General features: G+C 37.7%; 1 protein-coding gene across 7 annotated transcripts in view; it reads left to right on the plus strand.

The window, feature by feature from the left end:
• The window catches only part of VTI1A (vesicle transport through interaction with t-SNAREs 1A), a 249,222-nt gene that overhangs the window by 132,237 nt on the left and 98,528 nt on the right, over positions 1–18,457 (plus strand). For all 7 annotated transcript variants that reach the window (XM_042863700.1, XM_042863702.1, XM_042863704.1 and 4 more), the window contains one exon: positions 16,541–16,611. In XM_042863700.1, the coding sequence (XP_042719634.1) occupies positions 16,541–16,611 (71 nt within the window). The remainder of the gene's footprint in view (positions 1–16,540; positions 16,612–18,457) is intronic.

Below are 18,457 nucleotides of genomic sequence, written 5' to 3' on the forward strand. Positions count from 1 at the left end.
CGAGCTGTGTTCAGTTGGATCAGAAGCATTGCCTATTTATACTGCCCAGTGCTAACAAATTTGTCTTCAGAGCTTTGTTAACTCAATTACTGTTTTCAGCATTTTTGTCTAACAGTTTTGCTTTCGTTTTAGCAAAACATGGTTTTCCCCCAGTCCAACCCATAGCAGAAGAGGGGCGTGTGGTGCTTTGCAGAACATGCTGGATGTGCATGCGGCACATCATGGCCAACACAGAGCTTATGGTCATCAATCATTCAATTGTTCTTTAAACACTGTTTTAACAGGCATTCGTTGTATAAATGGATCAGGTTATTGACCTTTGCCCGCAATTGCTTGCTACGTGTCATCATGCCTTAATGATATTATCAAGGAACATATTCTGTATTGTGGATACTTTAGAGGGCTCATGCATTGTCTCTCACTAGGATGCATGGCTGGCTAAAGTGTCTCGAATTAGCAAGTTATTTGATGTCATTATTAAAATACGCAGTACATTTTCAGCTACTTGCAGAGTAGGAGAGTTAAATGCTTCTCTCATTTCTACAAAAGCGAAGCCCAGGAAGAAGAGTTATTTGTCATATTGGAATACTTGGTTTGAGATCTTGCCTCTTTTCTCCTTCACAATTTACCTAGAATAGAGCGGTACAATCCTCCAGCTGCAACTCCTCCTTTTCTAGGAATACTGTGGATCTAATAGGCACAATTAAATCATTACAGCATGTAATAGATGGAACTCTAATGAAATCAACTATGTTTTTAATGAAGATTAGAGTTTTTAAATTAGAATGGATACAGATTTCTTTATTTACTTGTATGGGGTGGGAAGCTTGCTGACTATAATGGCTAATTCAATTTTAAATGAGGAAAACTAGACAATATTCTATAAATTTTCTCTTCAGGTTAAAATTTAAGGCTACAGTGGCTTTCAAAATCCCAAATGATGAAAGCGGACTATTCAGCTGACTATTGTTATGTCTATCCAGTATATGAATCTACTGTTGTTTCTGTAGCTCCTCATGTCACATTCTTTAACTAAAAGTTGATTTTCTGTTCAGAGGAAAACATGCATGTATCACAAAGTGTGCTGCATTATGATCCTATTTTTTGTTTGTTGCATTGAAACTAGGACAGTATATAAATCAGAGAGAATGTCATTCTTAAAATCTTAAATAGGTATCAATAAGTCTTCAGGACATTGCTGAAAAATAATTATGTAGCATTTCACTTTGTAGTGGAGAGAGACTCCTAGAAGTGTAGGTATCCTGCAGAATAGATACGGCCAAAATACAAATGTTACCCTCTTGTTGTGTAGTTGTTTGTTTTTCAATCCTGGGAATATTGTGGAGATCTTTTTGCTAATACCTACTTCACAATTTAATGGAGCTTAATTTTTGGAAGGAGAACCACAATTTTTTAGCCGGATCTTTTGCGTTGTAGAACTGCGACAGTAAACTTCAAGAAACAGGCAGCAAAAACTGCTACTGGAAAGAAGAGTCGGGACAAAAAAAGAAAAAAAAAAAGCACAATTTGAGAGTTTCCTCTCAGTAAATCTCTTCACAGCAGTCTGCATTCTTTTTTTGCCAGGGTTGCATTTGATTGCTGGCTTTGACAGCTCACTGTTGGCACTAGGTTTTATAAATGCCTAATCCAGCTGGACAGTTCTGTCTTCACATTTCCTTCCATTTAAAGAAAAATTCAAAAAAAGAAAAAAGAAAACAAAGGTTTGTAGCTTCCATAATAAGATTTCAAATAAAACAGATAACGTGATCTAGATAATTAAAGTCGTAAAGGCTGTTGTGGTGTTGGGTTTTTTTCTTTTGGGAGGGGGAAAAAAGAAACAGCTCACAACACATCCTTGACATCTTCAAGATAGATTCAGAGCTGAGATTTCAACACCGAGGCCTAACAAACATTGCATACAGAGTGCAGTAAATGCAGTATTCATAAATGTATATGCTCTCTGTGACTTCATGTCAGCAGGGTTCTGTAGGCCCTCATTTGTATCAAATAAACTTCAAATGGTAAAGAATGCGTGCCAGCCAGGGACAAGCATCACTTTGAATTGTTCCTTGTGTATCATAGCTGAAATGGGAAATGTGGCTGTCTTCCTGTTTGTCAAGAGAGAGAAACAGACACTCTTTCTGTAATTATTAGTAATACTGTCAATTTAATAAATTATTCACTCATGACAACAGGATTTACATTCCATTTGTCAATAGCTTGTGGGGGATAGTGGTGGTTTTAAAATAGTAAAGTCTGACAGTAGTGTGGCATAAATCTCTGTATCACACCTCCAGTGCAACAGTAAAGATAAGGACTGATACCTTCTTTCTAATGGTACATCCCTCTTCCATCATGGATTATGCCCATCCCTACTTGCGAGGAATGCAAGCAAGTAGGCATTCCACCAGGCATTGAGGAATTCATATAATGTGAAGGTTCATGGTTTTAGCTGAGGTTGCAGTGATGGCTGTGTGGTATATTGATGGACAAGAAAAGCCAGAGCTTTTGGGAATGTGATGAGGTGATGAGTTTTTTATGGTCTGCTTCTTACAATCATGAGTGGCAACATGGGAGAAAGTGCAGAGGAGCTGGGGTGAAAATTTTACAAGTGAATGATGCCTGAGTTGAGAAAGGAATTAATATGCTGTGGCAAATGAAAGAAGTCAGACGACATAGGGCTGGCTATGGAAGAAATGTAGAAATGTAGCTGTTGCTTAGGGTGCTGAAGTGGGGAGAGGCAATGACATGGCTAGAAAGAAAAAGATCACCACTATTGTGCTAAAAGGTAAACAAAGATATTTGTAATACTGCCCTGTATTACTGTGATACCATAGATTTATGTCCAGGCTAGGGAGAAAAAAAAAAAGTATGTAGTAAGAAAAAAAAAAAGAAAAGTGAGAGCCTATATGGAAGTTTTAAGAAGGTGAATGGATGGGACCAGACTGTTTTGTATCAACGTTAGGCAGAAGGAATCGGACAGATTGCCCAGAATTGAGAGCACTGAGTTAAAAAAGATGTTGAGTCTGGGTGAAAAAGGGGATGATCATGTTGCAATTAATGAGTATAGATGGAGAGGAGATGTGTTGGGAGGACAAGGAACTGCTGTGTTTTGTTGAATTTGAGTTGAAAGCTAAGCAATGAGATAGATTGGAGAGGAAATGGTAGTGAAGCAGAGAGGGAAATCTGTCACTTATTAAGTAGTAGCTGAGTTTGTTTGTGCTGAGATTCTCCAGGCATAAATTACTGCAGATCTGTGCAGGAAGGGAACCAAAAGCAGAGCCTTACAGAGTGCTCACAGGGAGAAGAGAAATCTGGGTGCAAGGAGGGGAAGAAATATCAAGAGGGAAAGCATGGCTGTTTTATCAAGGACTCATGTGAGCTTTCTTTACCAATCAGCTCCTCCTGTCCTTTGGCTGTTTTCCCGCCACCCCTTCCTCGCATTCACATTAAAACAACAAAGGAAGAAATAATCATCCTTAATATGCATTTGCCTGTGGTCTGGTAAGCTTCTCTGTCCATCCATCCCTGCACTGAGCACAGGAGTCGGCTCTTGCCATCTCAGTAGAAGCAAGTCAACACTCTGGGTTGGGTGGGATTGCTTTCAAGATGCTGCGTAATTCCTGCATTGTCTGTGGGTTTGAGATAGGGGGTTTCTAAGAGGAACCTCTGCTTGCAACCAAGGTTGAATGGGAATTTGAAGTTGAATGGTAGGCACCTGAAAATTCTGATTATTTCACTGTAAGGTATCCTGATAGCAGAAGCAAAGCAGTATATGAGCACTTTTTGTTTTGGTGGGATTCTAGCAGAAACATTATTTGCCTCCCATTTGACAGGTAGACTAAATAGCATAAAAGAAATAGTGATTTGCCAGAAATAAATGACTTGCCAAAAAATCGAAGAGGAGATCTGTGGTCAGCTCGTAGTCCCTTGCTTGTAAGTATTCTGTTTTACTTATTTGTCATTTAAAAGCAATTAAAATTATAAAAAGAAATATAATGAAATAAAAATAAAATAGAACCCAGCATGTCTTCAAGAATTCCTTTGCCAAAACTTGTAATAGGATGTGAAAGGGGCTGAGGCTTTCCTCCTTGATATTACATTAAAAAATTATTAACCATTTTTTCCTAAGTAGGAATAATATTTAATTGTCGTTTTAACTAGTTCTTTAAAATTCCATAGTTTTACCCACAATAATCCAAGAACATTTAGTGAGTCTTAAAATATTCATAACACACAGAGATCATTACTCTTGAGACCTTCGTACAAAGCAGTGAAGTGTGTCAGACATATGGCAGAAACCTCTTCATTTCTTATTTCTTGTTATGATTATATGAAAGAAAGGCAAATTCTCTGTTCTTTCCCCATTGCAATTTGCATGCTATTGTTTTATCTGTTGTGGGCCAAATTCATCTCGTACACATGTTCACTGAAGAACATGGAGTTAATCAGGCTTGAATTTAGCTCAGTAAATATAAGCACAATACTGGTAAATTGTTGTTTTCTTTCTGTTTTCTGGACAGTGTTTCAAGAAAGAAAAAAGGGGAAAATATTTCTTTATATATTCCTTATGACATTAGCAGACCAAACTGCATTGCAGTATAGATGCCAGTACCTTGTTCTGTATTATTTGCAATTGTCTAAAACTGTTGATTGCTGTGTCATTGAGTATTTAAAAATAAAATAAAATACAAGTCTTGCATTGGGAATGCATCATAAATATCAGAAGCCAGTGTAGTGGTACTGTGTGTATTAGAGAGGGTAATTTGTTCTAATTATATTTCAGCATGATTGTCTAAAGCCAAGTGGAACCTCAGAGGGTTATATCCGAAATAAAACTGTGGTTACAGTATATGGTCATAATCCCCAGATCTGTTGTGTCGAAATGACAGTATAATGAGTGGAAGTTAAAATGTCCTCTGCTTTCAAGTCATCATGGTTGTCATTTGATTAAATAATAGTTCATTCTGTTTGATGTCTTGGCTTTATTATTCAGAAGCACTTCGGTATATGTGTCCTACCTTTGTGTTATGTGCTCCTGGCAAGCAGGTATCCATATAGGTTCTTATTTACACACCTGCAGCTGATACACCGCACGATTTCACTTGTGTATATGCTGCTTCAACATGGAACTTTAATTATTCCTCTTAATTATGGTGCATTCACAAAAAAGAGGGAAATCATTGGTCAGCTACAAAAAAAAAAACCTGCTTAGTATTTGAAGGAATTTGATAATTTTGTTGTAGTTCGTAGCTTGGCAGGTGGTAATAATGCTATGCCAGCACTGTCAAAATATGAAAATTAAAGTGACGATGGGTTTTAATGAAATCCATTTGACAAATATAATTAAGGTGTTTTAATATGAAGCCCTGTAATAAAGACTACCGGTGGACTCCCTGAGGTCCTGACTAATTGTGTAGATTGCTTTTAAGCTTTGAATAGTTTTATTGGATAATGAACTGTTAAGAAGTGTTAGATCTTTCTTAAGCAGAATTTGGTTTGAAAAAGAAGAGGAGAGACAGGCCTGAGGTGTGGCATTTTAAACATAATTAGAAGAGAGATTTAAGTTAACATCTTTGATCTTGCTGTCAGTTTTTGATTAGAGCTGTAAATGCTTTAATCAAGTGCAGTGTAGTCATTACATTTCTAACTGTTTTTAAACTGCGAAATTACTGAGACACTGACATCGGTTTAACGCTTCTTGAGAATTTCCAGCAAAGTTATGGCTGTAAACTGAGTGTTTGTGATAAAATGTCGCGCCGCAATAATTTACCAATTTGATAGATTGTGGGATAATTATATTTTGCTGCTCAAATAATTTGGAAATCCTTTGTGAGATTAAAAGCAGCGTTCTGTAGTTGAGGAGAGCGTGCCGCTTCAGTTTGCATTTTGATAATACTTCCTAATGCTGTTTTTTCAATTAAAATGATATTCAGACTGGTACTTATAAAGAAAATGCATGCCTCACAAACTACATACAATATTTGAATGCCTTCCAAAGGAGTGCAATCTTTTTAATGGTAGCTACTGCGTTCTGCTGGAGTGGATTCCCTCACACCCATTTGAGAAATGGAGAAAAAGGCACAAATGTCGCCTTGGGGAATATTCTCACATCCCGTTTTGCAATGTTAAAGATTGCTCCAAGAAATTTTCAAAGATATTAAATATATGTACTTTAAACTCGTGTCCAAAATAGGAACAAAACGCGAAAATGGCCGTGGACGTAGGTAAGAAAGACGAGCGAGGTCTGGATTATACTTGCCCATAGGTGGCATGCCATTCATTGTGAATACAGAAGCTGGCCTTGACCTCTTTGTGCTCTGAACATGACAGAAAATCCAGAAAGTCCCTTTGCTGTGCCAGGAAAGGGGCTGTTGGGCTGACTGCTTTGCTCTCGTTGGTCTTCTAAGTAGAAAAAAAAAAGTCCAGGAAAGAAATATATATTATTCACACAAATAAATGCTAACACTGGCCTGCTGTCTTATGAAATTGTTAATTGCTTTCACCAGAAGCTTACCTGATGGCTCTGGCAGCATAGCCTGCATGTTGATAGGTCTGGGGGCTGACAGGAGTGAGGGGATCTAGGACATTTTGTGACTGCTCAGGGGCCAGTGCTTCTTCCTAGCACCTCCAGCACATGCATCCCTGCTGATGACAACTCAGTAACACCTAGCAGAGAGAAGCAATGTCTGGCAGCCGCAGCCCAGACCACCAAGGGCTTCAAAGATGGCTTCCAGGAGCTGGGATTGCACTTGGAGCACTGCAAGCAGCTGCTTCGGATGGATCCAAGCAAAAAGTCACTTTTCCACACAGTAAGCTGGTCTGTTCTGGAGCTGTTTGTTTTTAGTTGTCTCCAGGTGTGCCCTCAATTAAACCATAAAGCAGTAGTCTAGTGTGGAGATGCCAAAAACAAGCGTAAGTGTTGCTGAGTTCCTCCGTCAGAAGAAATCACACTTGTCATCCTAGACACCTACTGAAAACTCATTTTTTCAACAGTTTTTCCTTGCAGGGTCCCTTAGAAACAGATTGTGCCTGCATGCAGTAAAGGCCCTATGTAAGTCTGCCTCTTAAACGCCATCTGAAGAGCTTAACTTGATTCTAAAATATAATTCTGTTCTGACGATTGCTGTAAAAAAATGTATTATGGGAAAGCCTTTATTTCCATCTCAGCAATTTCCAGAAGAAATATCTTTGGTTGACAAGTACAAGAGCAGAGATTTTATATATAACCCTGCAAACTCAGCCTGGATTTTAAAATCAGTCTGGATTCTTTCCTTCTTATATATCTCCTGATAACAGTGATTTGCCAGACCATCAGGTATTTTTCATTGTTCCTTCTGTTCCCTTGCTGTGGGTTTAATGAGGTGGTGGTTTTCTCAGCATTACTCTGTGTGTAATCGAAGGCAATGTTGTAGATGGAAATAACTAACACTTAGCTGATGTGTGTGAAAAAGGAAAAGAATCCATAGCTGCATTGGTCCTACAGGCTAAGAAGAAAAATATGAACAGGGGAAAAATGACTTAACATGGGCAGATCTGAGTGGAGAAAGGCAGGAGCCTGTGAGAAGATCGTTGTGTAGGCAGCACAGAGATGGTAGTGTCAGTGTTTTGTCCTGTAGGTGCAGGTTTTTAAATTACTGTATATTTCAAATGAGCAGGCTCTAATAGAGGCATTGAAATTGTGGATAAATGGAAGACTCAAAGCATGGTAAAATATACAAACTACTAAACTTCATCAGAAACAAAAATACAGACACATGTAAATTGTCACATTTTTTCTCAATTAAGATTGGTGGTGTCTCCTTAGATCAGTTCTTAGCAGCAGTTCTACAGCATTGTTTCACTGCTGCATTTCTGCCCAGTTCGGGTGCTTTTGTCCCCATTCTTTCTGAAATGTGTTGCACGATCTTTCCTCATAATGATCTCATGTTTTCAAGGGTATGTTTTTCTTCCTTTTATTTATGCACCCTATGGAGTAAACAGACATTTACCTTGACTGTAGCATCTAGGTCAGTGCCATGCACCATCATCTAGATGTATTTCCCTGTATTGTCTTCTGGCACAGTGGGAGTTCTGTAGAAGGCATCTCAACAAGGACTGTTGAGTTAGGTGCCATGAACATTTCATAAAGGTCCCTCCAGAGGACAGACCAAGTTTGGGACAGTACTGGAACTCAGCCCTTTACTCCTTGTCTTCCATTTCTAAATAGTTACTTGAGATTTCCGGAGTCCTGAAAGAAGAAAGGAAGATTCTTCTCTGTGAGCAAAACCATCGTGACAAAACTTGTGCTCAATAGACATCACAAGCTTTCCCAGTTGTAAATTACCACTGAATAAACCAACATTGTTTATAAAGGGTTTTTTCCTCTCCAAATTGCCATGTCTTTGGAGAAATATTGCATTTAAATGGGAATTTGAATGTCATGAATAATTTTGAATTTGTTTTGCCTCCTTTTAAATTTTTTTGTTTTGTTTTGATAGGAACCCTGAACAATAACTTTACTCGGCAATCTCTTTATTATTATGTTTTAAACCTCTGTACTTTCAGCCTCCACCTTTGCAATACAGTTCTTTTTTTATGGTGTTGAAATGTTGAGAGATTTAGTTGGTGGCAAAATAGAAGCACTGAAAGGATGGGCTAATTAATGTTCCCTCAGCCTATCTAAAATAAGCTATTGTGTTAGAGTTTTGCCATGTTTGTAATTTATGCCTGTTAAACCTTCGTTTCATCATCTATTACTGTCTTCTAAGCTCCTGTTTGCACTTACTGTCTATAACAAGCATTTCATTTTATTTGGAAAAAAAAAAAACGGTTTCAGTTACTTCTACTGTACCCGAAAAGGAGAATGGGATTTGCAAATGATAAATGGGGAAGTTGACTAGCTAACTAATAAAGATTTGTCTTAATCAAGTATGATTTGTCAGAACAGGAGCGCACTGGGGTCAGGGCACACGCAATGAATAATACAGCATTCACTGGAGAAAAGGACCAGGCAAAAGGCCTCATAAATATGCTGCGATTACCCATTGCTAATTCGTATTCAAAGAATGAGTTGCACTGAAGCCAGCCTCGAGGTTGCTGAGCTATTCACCTACTTTGTGGGCCTTGCAGTGTTTAAGAAAGTTTATACATATGTGTAGTTTTCAGAATGCTTTATTCTTGCACAGAGCACTTACACTTTTTGGTCAATAACGTTAAGCATTATTTATTAATTGTCCTTTAGGTTTATTTTATTTTTCTGGATGCTGTTTTCTTTCTATTTTTTGTTGCTTAAATATGGATGTGAATACAGCAAGAGATACTTCCATTCGCATTGAAAATGAATGGCTGAACAGCGCAAGGCAGGTTAAAGCACCTTTTAGGTCTATGGAAGTATTAAAAATCAAACAAGCATAGATTTCTTGCTTCTATTGTGATCTTTTCCGATTTTCTAATCTGTCTGTGGATCCAGAGTAAACCTGGTACATTAGGATATTGGGGGAAATCTGAACAAACCCATATGTCATTGTATTTCTCTCTGTCTTGGTTTTCATTTGCTGACATTGCTTCTTGCTTCTAGTAGCCATTTGTCAGAGTGAAAACGCTCTTTTCATGGATTTTTTTTTTGTGTCCAAAAGGAGATGCTGGAAAGAACCTCATTCTTACTGTTTAGCTATGTGAAACAGTACATGAAGAAAAACAAAGTTCCAGTACTTACATATATAATTACCAGACATAGTTCTTTGCTTTAAATGCTTTAAATTTTATGTGCTGGGTCTTTGTATAGTTAAATATTTTTAAATATGTTCTGTTCCACGCTTCAATTTTAAGTTGTATTTCAACATTTTATATATTTTCTTATCTTTTGATAGCCTAATTGGACTTTGCTGTTTGTGTGTTGCCTAAGAGTCTGTCTCATCTATTTTGTGCTAAGCTCTGTCTCTTGAAGTGTATTTATTGCATTAAGAGTAAATCAGCTGTAGAGGTAGGGCCAGCTGCATGATTTTCAAGGCCTCGAGCTGCTGTATGCAGTAGCCTAAGTTGCCAAGTCTCTGCCTACACGTCTTGAGTCTTTGAAGTAAGGAATACTGCAGGGTCCAAAGTAATTATTTACACTGCTTTGAGTAGATGGTGGAGCATTTTTTATTAAATTATGACTATGAATTCAGCCTTAGTTAGATGAACCAAAGATCCCTGTTGTCTTGTTGCTGTTTGGAGTCATAGTTTTAATTAAGCGATGGTTTGTCGATCAAGTTTTAAAGGGTATGTTTCTGAAACTTGATTTAGATGTAATTATTGCTAATACTCTTCGATGCTAAACTGCCTTCAGAAAAGTTCAGGATGGGCAGTGTTGTAATGAAGCAACATCCATTCCTTGCACTGTTGCTCAGAGCAAGAGGGGACTTTTCCCATTCTGACAGCACTTCAAGTGGAAGGAAGAAAGGATGCTGAGGGCTGGTTCCCAACTTCACTTCCATATGTGACTGAAATGAGAGTAGCAAGTTGTTTACTTATCTTGATGCACTAAGCAAGAATTTCTTTTGCCTTAGAACTTTTTCGAAGCAAGGAGAAGAAAAGAAAAGTGAAGGGAGGGATTTGGAGTGGATAAGCCTTGCTGAGCACGGCTGGAACAAGGTCTGGGCTTCAATATAGACACTTTCAGGGGAATCAAAGTCTGTCACCTCCTGTGAACGTAGCTGGGAGGATATTAGTGAGGGAGCTCAGATAGATGGGTGATGGGAGAAGACAGAAAAATAATACATCAGTTAGTGAGAAATGAGTGGCTTTATACCATCAGATTGATGTAAGTTAGGATTTCAGAAAAGCTATGAAACCTTAGAAAAAGAAAAGGCTACTAGAGGTGAACTCACTAGGTCTGTCATATATCATCTTCTTTCTTTTTCCTTTTTTCTTTTCATTTTTCTTTTTTTTTTTTTTTTTTTTTTTTTTTCCCTTGGGAAGGACAAAGTGGGCTTGGACCATGAGAGGTATTGGTTATGAAATGCTCCTAGTTTGTTCTTAAAGGTGTGTGGCATCTTCCTCAAATATCTCATCTTCCTTATTTTGAACAAAGCACAGTGCCAAGTTCTGGCTAGATGTTCTGGATGCTTTTCTTTCTGGCTTCCCTCATCTCATGATTTGCAGACCCTTTTGTTGTTGGCCAATGAAAAGAATACTGTGAACATCTATTATAGTATATAGAAACCTTTCTCATTAGAAAAATATTTGTATTTTAAGTTTGGTGGACACATTGGAGATATTGTTAGTTGGTTTTTTGCTTTCGCAGTAAGAGAATGCATCTCCTTTTTTCCTCTCTTGTACCTGTATTTCTGAAAGCTCTGGAAGTGCTGGATGTCCTCAGTACACACTGTGGACTGTCAGTACTCTTTGTAAGATACAGCAGTTCTCCTGAAGATATCAACCAGTCCCTACAACGTGTAGCTAATTTTTAATTTCTTATGTTAAGTGACCAACATGCAAATTAATTTCTTTGCTGCGGATTCAGGAGTCATTTGAGCAACAACTCTCACATTTCACCATTGATGTTGTGCAAACATTCTCTCCATTGGCATGTAGCCATTATATCATCCTTCACTTATCTGTATTAACCCGTATTTGTCATTTAATAATTGTAATGATCTAAATCCCTCTGTATCTAATTATATTGACTGTTCAACATAATATTCATCAACTGCGAGCTTGTAAATTTATAGGACTTTTACCTGTGTCCCTACACATAAAGATGTGTCATCACTTTCTTTATTAACTTTCTGCTGTCAGAAGCATAAAGCATTTTGACTTAACCCCAAATTCTTCTGACTCCTACGCTATATATTTTCCAAGTTTGTAAATCTGCTTGCTGCCACCTCTGAACAGCCAGTATTTAACACCTTCTAGCATTTTTGTATTTTTTTCCCAGAAACTGTCATTAATGATTTATCTCTCTTGTCTCCTAAAATCTAAACCTTTAATTTCTCCAGAGCAGAGTGACAGTGTTTTGGAAAAAACTGTCCCGGCCTTGAATGTGTTTACTGGATTTCTACCTGTGCCAGCCTAGTTCATGTCTAAGAATATTCCATAAGGTTTTGCTCTGCCTTCACAGTAGGCTGTGTCTGTATGCAAAACCAACAGAGAAGTGTGTTCTCCAATGGTGTTACTCTCTAGGCAAGCCTGGAGAGCTCAGTGTGCAGATGTTATCCATTCTTATTCTGATTCTCTCTGCCGTGACGAATGGTGTTGTGGATGTTTTTTTGAGCTTATTTCTTCTTGATTTTTAACTTGATCATCTCTTTTTCCTGATGTAAATTAGTTTGTGATTTCCCACCTCTAATTGCACAGCTCACGTGTGTGAACTGTGCATAACGCAAGATTGGACAAATCGTACTTCAGGCATGCTCTGCATGATTTGGTTGTTTGTAATCCTTTTTAGTGTTTTTAAACTGTATCAGCATTTCAGCTGCCTGTTACAAAACGTTTTCTTTCATTTTATGTAAGTATGTACAGACATACAGGGTACTTTTTGAGAGGAAAGTGCTTTATTAAATCACGTTGCTTTTTTTTTATTTTATTTTTCATATGAAAAGAAAAAATGCAGACTGTCATCAAAATTAATTAAAATACATGTTTATTTACCCAAAAGCCTGGAGTGGCTCATTCCACATCATTCCTGTCTCTTGACATTACTCATTATTATTACTCAATACTACTTGTTCTTAAGGAAAAAAGTGACTAGAAAAAGCTCTTTCAAAGTCAGTTTGGCTGTAAATACTTAAATGACTACAAGCAAAAAAAGAAAAAGAAAAAGGAAAAGAAAAACTAATCAAGTACTATTTATTTTGCATCCCTGATGTGTGTGTAAGTATTACAAATCAAGCTTTGTGGAACATACATGAAATAATTATGATTTACACTATTTTATAAATAAATACTTCATATAGGTTACATGCAAATTCCAAAGTAAGGGCACATTCAGAAGTGTAAAGCATCGCTAGAAATGATTGTTGTCTTGTGGGTGTATCTCAATATAAAAGTTGAAAGCCAATTTCCAGTTGTTACACGGATGAAGGGAGAGAATTTGGGCTTGCATCTGTTAGTTGTTTTTCAATTGGGGAAATCTTCATTCTTCAAATTGGGTTCAGTGTTTTAGGAAAAGAAAAAAAAAAAAGGGTTACGTTGTTTTTTGCACTATAGACCTTCACTGTTTGTGTGAGACCCATAGCATCTCATTATTATCAAACTGTTCAGCTCTGAAAAAGCTGGTTTCCTTTGCTCTGTTTAAACACCTTCGAGGTGCAGTGTTTTGCAGCTGTGAATTTTGGCATTCACTCCTTAAGACTGATGTTTGTTAATACATTTATGTACTTCAGAATTTTTTTCTGTTCATCACAACATTGTTTAAGACTGAGATAATTGCTATACTGAACATTCCTGCTGCCTGTCAGAAAACAGATTATAAGGACATGAATGCATTCACCCTTCTGCTTTTTATAGTTCAGCTGCAATTTTGAAACATAATTTTCTGCATTGTTTTGGGAATTTCAGGTAGAAAGCGTAGCACCAACTAATTAACACTGTGAAGATTCTATGAAAATAACACAGTTACTGGCAGCACAAAACAATCTTCAGTTCGGGTACTGGCCTTACTTCATGCATATGCAGTACAGTATATCTTAGAAATGTTACCTTTTCGTATAACTGTATTAGCATCATCAACAATTTGCTTTGTAACTAATCTGGAAGGAGCCATACACTACAAGCACTAATCTGCCACATGAAGGGAAACTGATTTAACTGTCAGGGAAACATCAGAGTCCTTGGAAAACCTGAGAAACGATAGCAAGCAGATAGCAATGATATCAAGCCCATAATTAGCTTTACTGTGGGGTAATGTTGCTTTGTTCCAGTCCTGAGCACCTTCACTTGCAAACCAAGTGAGGAGAAGTCTTCATGTCATTTTGTGAGTCTGAATTTTCTTCATGCATTAATATTTTTATTTAACTGTTGTGACCTTTCAGCAAAATATCAACTTTTGTTGCTATCAGTGAGTTTTCTGAGAACAGAACAAGGATATGAAAAGGATCTGTAGATAAAGGTGTCAATTTATGTTTGCGAACTTATTGTGAGATTATGTTACCTCCGTTATATCTCTTTGTTCAACTTATGTTGTTATTTTAGCCCAAAAAAGGCCAAAGATCATCAGCTAAAGTGCATGTAGAGTAAAGCTGCTCCTGTAAAATTGATGATCCATCCAATTATTTATCTATAGAGGCTGCTGGGAAGAAACGCAACTATCTCAGTTCTCAGACCCTTCTGCTAGGTTGAACTTCATGGCTGAAGGTTTAATCCCTAAGTGTCATATCAACAATTCATTCTGTGATATTCTGGCTGACATGCTCTCCTTCCTTATTTATTGATGTCTTCAGTCATCGACAATGAGAGGAAAATACACTATTCGTCAAAGTGACGGTGTTTTACCCTCACTTACAGTTGATGCTGCTGTCACATTGATGGTTGGAAAATAAACTCAATCATTATAAAAAGCTAAGAGTGTGAACTTGCCAGTGACAGGGAGAAGATGAAAAAAAACAACCCACAGTAACTTGCTTAAAATTGGTGTAATAAAAATAGAGCTGTTTCCTATAAATATGTTTCCAAGCTTTGTTTGTGAAATATCAAGCCATTGTAGCCATTTACTTTAAAATTATTCCTCTGAAGGAAGGTGTGCTCTTTGTGCTCCTTGTCTGCGCAACCATGAGTATAATTCTTAGTGAGAAGTATTTGTTATAATTTCACCTCATGCTTGTTTAGTAATTTGTTGATTGATTTCCTCTATATCTTAATGTATTTTGCTTCTTTTTCTTCTCCTCTAGACTACACTGAATGCATTTATCTGTTTCTGTATGCCAGTATTTTAAGTGCTTTGGTAAGAATAAACCTTTAAGGGTTCATCCAGTAAGTCTTAGGGCATGCAAGCATAGGCGAAGCTCTGCCTCGAATCGCTTTCATAGTCTACTATTTGTATAGATGGATGGCACCTTATAGCTTTTTTAACTCAATAACCACAAATCTTACCACATTTCACCTTTGGGAGGCATTATATATACAGCTAAAAGTGAAGCACAGCAAGCCAAGAGGGACAAGATAGCATAATGAGGATGTCAATTTGTGGTCAGATATCTGAAGAAATATTTATCTTACTTGTACTGTACTTGGCAACAGATAGAGAAATATACATGTAATGAATTTCCTTAGACTTCATCTGACAGTGTGTGTATATTGTGTTAAATGCATGTAGGAAAATAAATCACTCGTCCCAGATTTTAAAAGTTTGGGGTGATTCTGATTGGATTATTCCCTGAGAATGGACTATATCTGTTGGGGAAAGAAAAGAATTTATTCTACTAGCATATTGGTGATTTTTTTTTAACCGATTTGTTTTCTCACATCTCCTCACATAATGACGTTTTGCATCCAACTTATTCCAGAGCAAAGGCAAGATGTGATTTTTGTTGTTTATGAAGAAAGCCTGTTTTTATGGCTTCACTCAGGTGGTGAGCTCACTCAGTAGCCCAACTGAACGTGCATGTCTCACACTCACGACGTGTCCTGAGGCAAAGCTACGGCTGCTTCAGCTACTTGTGTCTGCTTCCGCACCTGTAAATGGCAGTGATTTAACTTCGTTTTCTCCTTCAGGGAAATACAGGGAGGATTTCTTAATGTTCCTGTAGAGCTTTGAAGATTAAAATCTCTTTTCTATACTTGCTGCTATTATTTCAGTCAAAGAGGAGCATTTGACTGAAGCTGTTTGAAGAATAAAGTTTTGGCATCTTGCATTGTCTTGAGGCATGGATTCCTTTCTCTGCTATAATTTTGCAACCTTTGGTTCGGCATGAGCTACGGAAACAAGCAACCCGTGTGTAAACAAATGGTGATGCCAACAGGGTAACGTATATGTCTGCTGTTACAGACATCAGCAGATCCATTGCAGTGCATCTCCAGACCTGCCAGAAATACTATGTGATGGAGAAGAATAGACACCAGTAACTGGGCTTAGCTCAAACTGACTTTCATTTAAGCACCAATGGTAAAAGCTGAGAGGCATAGAGAAGGATTTTCTTCTTAAATGACTTCTCACTATCTTCAGAAGTAAAGGACTGCTGGTGTTTTAGCGAAAGCTTCCTGTCTGCCTTGTTAAGACAAGGAGTGGATGTAAGGGGCGTGTGGGTAGCACAAGCTCCCAGCACTCAGAGCAGGTTTGGAAGTCTTTGTGACTTTGTTCCATGGACCAAAGGTCAGCATTGGTTTCCAGACCCTGTGCAACCTTGACGGATGGCAAAGGGACAGCTTCTGGACTGAGTGTTACTCCTGCAGTTTTATGTTGTGTGGAAAAGTTGAAATAATGATATTGTCCTCTTCGCAGTTAGGAGGACGGATTAGGCTATCACATGTATTAGGTGCTGCTGTTCTTTACATAGCTTTGTTACAATCTAACCTGGCATTTTGAGGCCTTACAGTCAGAAGCTATATTTTTCATGATTTGCATTTTGATTTTTTAATGCAGAGCAGATTGGACAGGAGATGCTGGAAAACCTCAGCCATGACAGAGAGAAGATCCAGCGTGCTCGGGAAAGGGTAAGTTTGATAATAAGTAACTGCTGGTCACAGATTTTATTTGCTTTAGGCAAGTTCACTGTGCATGCAAAAAATAGTTCAGCATATTGATTAGTTTTGTATAAATCAGCTGCTATTGTAAGATGTAATCACCATCTGCAGCAAAGCACTTAAGAAGTGTCTTATATGGGCTCCCCCAGGGAGTCACACTGAAGTCACCAAACGCACTGTTGCAAGCATGCTGTCACTGCCATCACACACAGTCAGATCTCCTTTCTGTCCTTTGAAGGATTTATTATAGTGTCCATTGCAGTGACTTCTTGGACTCTATGAAACAAAGCTCATATCATGATTTAGCTTACAATAATTTATCAACTGCTGCTCTTCATAGCTGCAAATGCTAATAATTGCTTTATAAGGATGTATGCAATAGTTACCTCCTTTTCTCATCGTCACATGGGTAAAATCAATGTTTCTTTCTGTATTGTAGTTTCCTATACTGCTGTTCTGTCACTGCAGTCAGAAAGATATCTATGTCATTTTTGGCTTATGTTGCCTCTGCAGGGATCATCTTTACTTTGTAGAGTTTAGTGAAGATGCCCAATAACCCATCCCAACCAACTCATCAGCTCTGAACCTCAGTCTCAAAGATTTGACCCTTTGGCTCTGATCTCTGCTCGCAGAGTTTCGGAAAGATCTTACCAGCTCTGCTAACTCTCCCAGAACCAGTCATGACTGCATCTGAGCCTTTCTGTCCAGGACCCATTGATCAGATGGTTTCTTGAGTGTCCAATTTTGCCAAAGCTAAGTCATCTCACAGGGCTCTCTCTGACAAATGTCACTTAAGAGAACTCCCTGATCTGTCCCAGGGAGTTTCTTTACCTGGATAGCTTTGATTGGTGAAGCCCCATATGACAGCTTTAACGAGGCATTTTCTGTCAGCTGTACCAGCTGCTTTTTAAAGTTCTGGGTATGAGCTACTTTAAAACGTTAAGTACAAATAAATTGTTAAGTAAAGGGATTGTGAGCATTTACCAAGGGTTGTTGAGGCAAATCTGTGTCGTTTCCTCTCCAGTCCTCAATCCCTTGTGACTGATAAGTCAGAGATACTTTTCTGTTTCTATCTGGGCAAATATAAGCTGAGCAATGAAGATGAATAATGTGTATCTCTTTCTGCTGAATCAAAAAATCCTCATGAAAGTTAGAGAAAGAGGAAGCATAGTTCTGATAACTCCATATACACATAGTTTGTAGCATAAATTTTGCATTTGTTTACCTTCTGCATGAGAAGCAAATTTCTTCAATGGAAAACTGAAGACTACTCTAGGAACTTGCATCCAATTACAGTTCAGCAAAAGATCTCATCATAAGTGGAAGATGTCTAGTTCTGAGATCTTACTGTGTGCCACTGAACTATTTTGTTTGGGGAATTCAGAGTAACACATCTGTTTGTGAACTCAAATGTAAAGTCAGGGATGATCTTGGATAACTTTCCACGTTTTCCATTTTGTGGAGGTTTTTTAAGGACTAGGGAAGAAAGTGTTGTATCAGTGCTTAATAACTTTACACTGAATACATTCAGGCATTATCCTTTCAGCTTGGGAACAAACTTGTCATCTGAAAGCCTGGACATGATGGTCAGTTCTTTGCAGCTGAATCTTGTAAAAATGAGAGATTTTTTTCTTATGAGTAAAATTTAAATGAGAAATAGTGTCTATATAGTTTGGTTAAATCTACATATTTTGAGTTTTCCTGTCTGCAGAGTAAAATGTTTGAATGAAAAGCAAGAAATAACTGCTATTATTTGGAACATAGGGGAAACTACATGTGTAATAACATCCACAAAACGGCAACTCCCTAAATTGTT

The sequence above is a fragment of the Lagopus leucura genome, unplaced genomic scaffold (genome assembly GCF_019238085.1).
Source record: "Lagopus leucura isolate 7727_CA_CO unplaced genomic scaffold, USGS_WTPT01 Super-Scaffold_741, whole genome shotgun sequence".
Taxonomy (NCBI): Eukaryota; Metazoa; Chordata; class Aves; order Galliformes; family Phasianidae; genus Lagopus; species Lagopus leucura.